This window comes from Nanorana parkeri, unplaced genomic scaffold (genome assembly GCF_000935625.1).
Source record: "Nanorana parkeri isolate BGI_ZX_2015 unplaced genomic scaffold, ASM93562v1 scaffold136, whole genome shotgun sequence".
In the NCBI taxonomy this organism is placed as follows: Eukaryota; Metazoa; Chordata; class Amphibia; order Anura; family Dicroglossidae; genus Nanorana; species Nanorana parkeri.
In genome coordinates this window covers 1,546,933-1,552,750 of record NW_017306404.1, presented here as the reverse complement: position 1 = coordinate 1,552,750, position 5,818 = coordinate 1,546,933, and the positions used below count along the sequence as shown (strand labels likewise).

The following is a 5,818-nucleotide window of genomic DNA, read 5'->3' as shown; positions in this document are numbered from 1 at the left end:
GGCTCCAGGTTTTGGGTTGTATTGGTGCTACAGTTCTTAAGCTCTAGATATGTATATGCAAGTCATAAAAAGCATATACCTTCTGTTTTAAGGAAGCACTGTACTTCAAATTATATTATTGAAGGTTTCTTAGTTCATTTTGGCAGACACCAATGTATCCTTACTTAGTGATTATACTGTTTTGATTTCACTGTGTGTTCCACCACCATCCTTTCTAGTTGTCTAGGCAGAATAAAATTTTAGAATTCCTCTTTCACCTAAAGCTTGAAACAGGTCTGACATAGTATTAATTAAACAGATATATCTCTCTCCATATTTACTGATATCATGCATGCTTCATTCATTATTATAATGGCAAGCTCAATACCCCTAAGTAACTCCCCAAGAATGGTACGTACAGACGCATTTTCCAATAATATATTTCACTGATGGATATTATAATCATAAATTAATTTCCTTAGTAAATAAGAATTCTCAGCTGTTTTTCCAAAATTGTTAAAGATATTTTTTTTGTTTCACGAAGGACTGAGAAATTACTGCAACTGTATTCACATCCATTAATTTATTATATTATCTGCTGACATCGTTGATTGGAAATAACACAGCAATTACATTTATATAATATAAATTTGGATGTTTACAAGGATCTTTTCAATAAGCATAGAAATTTAATAAGTTGTCATTTTAATAATTAAAAATATTTACCATATTCTGATAGTTTTACTAAAAGTTTAGTACCAAACAAATGTTTTACTTTTTAGGCTTGAGTTAGCTGATTCTCTACATTGTCATCTGGGTATAAAAGGAAACCTGTAAATATGCTGTCATCATCATTGCTAACATAAAGGCCATTCCAGTCTCTAGCAACCTCTATCCACACCTGATCTCCAGCATTCAGTTTCAAAACTAACATGGCTGAGGCCTGGTCAATCTCTTGTCCATATAGTGTTTCACGACATTTGAATATCTTTTTATTTTGGGCAACAATACTTATCCGAGCTGGGCGCCCTCTGACTGTCACATGAAATGCAAACACGTAGGTTCCTGAAATAGTGCAGTTAAACTTTCCTGTTGTAGGATTATATTCGTCTTGCTCATTGTATATTATTCGGTCAAATTTGACAGGTGCATTGGGAGCGGGAAAAGGCTTTGACAGGCCCACAGTAAAGGCAGATTTTATGGGTTTGGGATTATCACCTTTGGAGCCTTTTAATCCTCTAGAACCTTTTTTTCCAGCAGCTCCACGAACTCCTTTTATGCCAAAATTGCCTTTTGGACCTATAGGACCTATTAAACCTGGAGCCCCCATCTCACCTTTGTCCCCTTTCAGTCCAGGTTCTCCTTTCTCTCCTCGCCCTCCTTCTAAACCTGACATACCATTCAATCCAGCATCTCCTTTAATACCTTTGTCCCCTTTCCCTCCTTTCTCTCCAATTTCTCCAATTTCCCCCTTTTCTCCCATGTCTCCAATGTTTCCTTTGTCTCCTAAATCACCTTTTTCACCCTTGTCCCCTTTCTCACCATCCACCCCTATCAAACCTTGGTCCCCCTTTTCCCCTCTGTCTCCCTTTGTGCCATTTTCACATATATCTCCTTTATTTCCTTTTTGTCCTTTAATGCCAGCAAGTCCAACATTTCCTTTTTCTCCTTTTGGCCCCATTTCACCTGCAAGAATGAAAACACACATTCAACATCAGATGTTATGTGATAAATTGTTATATTTTATTTAATATAATCAAAATTAGTTTTTCTATTAAATTTTACATTCTATTGTCATTATATATTATTTACCATATGCAAAATATCCTTGCCTATAAACATCCAAAACCAAAGAGAAAACAATGGACTAAGGTGTACATTGCATAAAAGCAGGGGGTAAGAAGTACACTTACAAGAAGAGGGTAAGTAGTGTGCATCTTAAAAGTAGAGAGTGAGTAGTACACAGTTTAAGTAGATGGTAAGTAGCGCACAGCTTACACGTAGATGGTAAGTAGTGCACAACTTACAAGTAGATGGTAAGAAGTTTATAGCTTAGAAGTAGCACAACTCTTAGATGTGGAGGTAAGGCCCAGTTCACACCTGGGCGTTTTGTAGCGCGTTCGAACGCTCTGCAAAACGCTCAAACACCGGAATCCCATTATTTCCTATGGGTATGGTTCACACCTGGGCGTATTACAGGCCGTATGAACGCACTACAAAACGTCCTACACCCAAAGAAATAGAGGAGCTTCTTTGGGGCGTTTTTGTCGCGCGTTTCCATTGGGATACAGCCAGGTAGCCCTCGGAAACCTATTTTGCTTTATTAGACTACTGTTTTAGCCATTCTGTGATTGCTTTATATCCAGCATATCCTATCTACCTACTTGGTGGTTACTTTGCTTAGTTTTGATTGATACTCCTAGGATTGTCTTGCTGCTTTTCCCCACATCCTGATGATTGCTATTGTCAATGTATTTATTACCGGGTGTAATTTTTCATTTATTTGTTCATTCTCATAAAAACATTTCACATTCATTAATCTGTCTCAATGCAATCTCAGTATAGTTCACAAACAATTTTAGAAAGTATTTCTGTAGAGGAGGGTAATTAGTGTGCTAGAAGCAAAGGGTAAGTAGCACATTTTTTTAGCACCAAAGGGTATACAAATGACTACTAATAAGCAGCAGATAAATAGAACACTGCTTAGAAGAGAGAAAGTAGTGCATTGCTGATGAGTGAAGAATGAGTCATGCACTATGTAGAAGCAGATCAAACACTAATTCTGATGACTGAAAGATACATTTATGGCTTATATGTTGTATAAAATGGTCAATGCAAATGTACTATATATGATGTACATACTTTTCTTGCAATTTGGTACATCTATACAATATATTTGGTACACATATTTTTGTAAATATGATAATTATTATTTTTTTACAGTACATGACAAGCATATTATCCTAAATAAGGGACAGTGGACAGTTGTGGACAGTGCAGTTAGTGTGTACTGTCTTGTTAAATAGGCTTGAATAAATGCTTCCCTAATATTGCATGCATGTCCAATTATCTGTTCTCAGATATATTTAAGCTGAACTTACTTTGCATTTAATGTAAATGTACCCATGTGTAAAGACCTTCGTTAATATATTTTTAGCTCCACTATGAGCACTCTCTCCAATCTAACCATTTTAAAAGTTTATATTCATTCATAAATAATTCACACTAAAACAAAATACCTTTAATATAAATTATTTAGCACAGTCTAGATGCATGTAATAGGAAAATGAATCTGAAAACTGGGTTCGGACCATATGTAAAATGTTAGCAATAAACCATTGTGTTATAGGTAAAAAAAAAGGTTCTGTCAGGTGACACAGAACAGTGTAATCACTAGCAATGATGAATAGTGATGTTGTAAATAAATGAATAATTAGAAACATTTTTGTACGTGTTAAATAAAAAGCACAAAGAACATCAGTGTGCCATTAACCCATACAGCCCGTGAGAAATGACCTATCATCAGTATGCCTCTCTAAAACTGGCCACACCTCTACATATGTGGCCATTTGACTTTCTATAATTTTAGCTATACCAATCCCATCTAGGAAATGTTAAGTGCTCAATTTGTCTTTAAAAATCTGTGATTGATCCTTGAGCCCAACCCAGATAATCAAAGCAAGATCAGGCACAGCTGAAAATGATAATTTGGCCAGCATCTAGCTGATTGCAAAAACATGATCAAACAAGAACAAAGAACTAGAATAATCTGTGTGATTGATTCTCATCCAATTTTGACTGGAATAACACAATTAGATCTAAGCATAATACAGGTGTATGGTAGCTTTATTTCCTTTCCTAAAAATGCTCAATTAAAATTCTTGGCTCAATCAATTAAAAATAAATCTTTAGTAGTATACCAAATCCGTATGTATGCCATATTAAGCTCTGATAGATCTGTATTGCAACATCTCTTTAGCTTTTGCAATTGAAACTCAAAGTAAAACATAACATACCATTGTATATAAGTTATGAGATGTATTCTTTCCAACAAATTTATTTATCAAATAATATCATCAATTCACCATAACTTTCCCAAATTAGCATGTTACGCTTACTTAGTGGAGCGCACACATTATTAAGCGAGGCCTGTTCCTCCAGTGATGAGTGGACATATTCTGTAAGACTACAGTAATTAAAATGTATTTAAACTGCACAAAATCTAGCAGCAGACTCTAGCAGCATCTGTGTTCCTATAATTGCTATACAGTTATCGAGAACACATACTGCATTCTTTGCCAGAGGGAACAAGTGTAACAATCTGTTAAAGGCCTTCCCCTGGCATCAAACAGGTTAAATCAATTATTTAAACAGTGTTTCCTAATCAGAACCACATGTTTGCTCTCCAGTCACACAGATGACTTCCAATGTATGCCTGTCTGCTACCTGCAGTATGTATGTACCCGACCGATCTCTGGAGGCATTGCTTCTCCTTCAGCAGAATCAATTTGAACAGAAGTCACCGGAGCAGAGTTACATTACAAAAGAGCCAGAATGGGAGACAGACAAACATAATTGTACAACATTCATTATCATTACCGGCTTCTCCTGGCTTTCCTGGGAATCCGGGAATCCCATTTGCTCCTTGGTCACCGTGCTCACCTTTCTCACCTACATATAAACATCTGCATTAACATTATCCACAGTAAGGACCTCAAGTCCCAAAAGGACTGCAGGCGGGTGAAAATGTAATTATAGCACTCCTAAAAGTGTAGTTACATTAAAGAAATCATTACCAAAGCAAGAAAATAAGAAAAGGACAGCAAGGTGACATTAACAGAATGTAATTCTTCTTCAGTGCAGCCCCTTGCTTTCACAGTGAAATGAGAGGTTCATAAGTCTCATTGATCCCTATAGAATAATATTGGAGATATATATGGTTACATATGTCTTGAGGGGAATGGCTCACACAGCAAAAACTCAGCACAATGAATTGCATTTTCCTTTAGACTTACTTGGACACATTTTCCCAATAGAAACGAAATAGAGAACCCTTTTTAAATAGTATATATAAGATATACACCATCCAGAAATTAGACTTATTTTGAGTGGGTTATTTTGGGCATAGACAAGTATTTAGCATACTTCTATTATATTTGGTACTAATATGACTGTATTTCATTTAATGGCAATTATGGATCAGTGTCTAGGAAAGCACCAAGCTTTAACATTTACAAACTTTGATAACATTTTCCTTTTTTGTTTGCCTTCTCTAAATATTTGTGGGGTGTGCTAAGAGAAGTCAGAAGTCTCTTTACAGTTCCGATGACATGGAATCATTTATTTTTTCACTTATTTGCTGATGTGTACAGCTAAAAGTTGTCCTATATAAAAATAAAAGGACACACGATGCCTACAATAGCGCATTCTAGCAGTACTTCTTATTAAAATAATCACATGATACAAGGGACAGCGCTTATACAAAAAGATGCCATTGTTTAGTTGTGCTTATGACAGCTTGATGTCTAAATACAGCCCTGGGAAATTACAGCATGTAGTTTAGATCTAGCTGACCACCAGTCACTGCTTATCACTTGTTGCCTTGTGTTCAAGTTCTTCATCTATCTTCATTATAGAAATCCCACAATATATAAAACCCATTTTTGTTCTCGCTCATTCATAACCTATTCTTCCTCATGTACCAGTAGGCATATACCACATCACCTTAGTCTTCTTGCCCACTTTAAAAATATAGTTGAATTGTTGATAGACTGGAAAAGTGATCAAATTAATGTTCGAAAGGTAGGCAATAACAAGTGAAGTGACTACAGACATATAT

At 35.8% G+C, this 5,818-nt stretch overlaps 1 protein-coding gene across 1 annotated transcript in view; it reads right to left on the bottom strand.

Moving 5' to 3' along the window:
• Positions 1-757: 757 nt before the first annotated feature.
• The window catches only part of OTOL1 (otolin 1), a 37,042-nt gene continuing 31,981 nt past the window's right edge, over positions 758-5,818 (bottom strand). The window contains exons 4-5 of the mRNA XM_018553959.1: positions 4,579-4,650; positions 758-1,665 (exon numbers count right to left, since the gene is read on the bottom strand). Of these exons, the coding sequence (XP_018409461.1) occupies positions 758-1,665; positions 4,579-4,650 (980 nt within the window). The remainder of the gene's footprint in view (positions 1,666-4,578; positions 4,651-5,818) is intronic.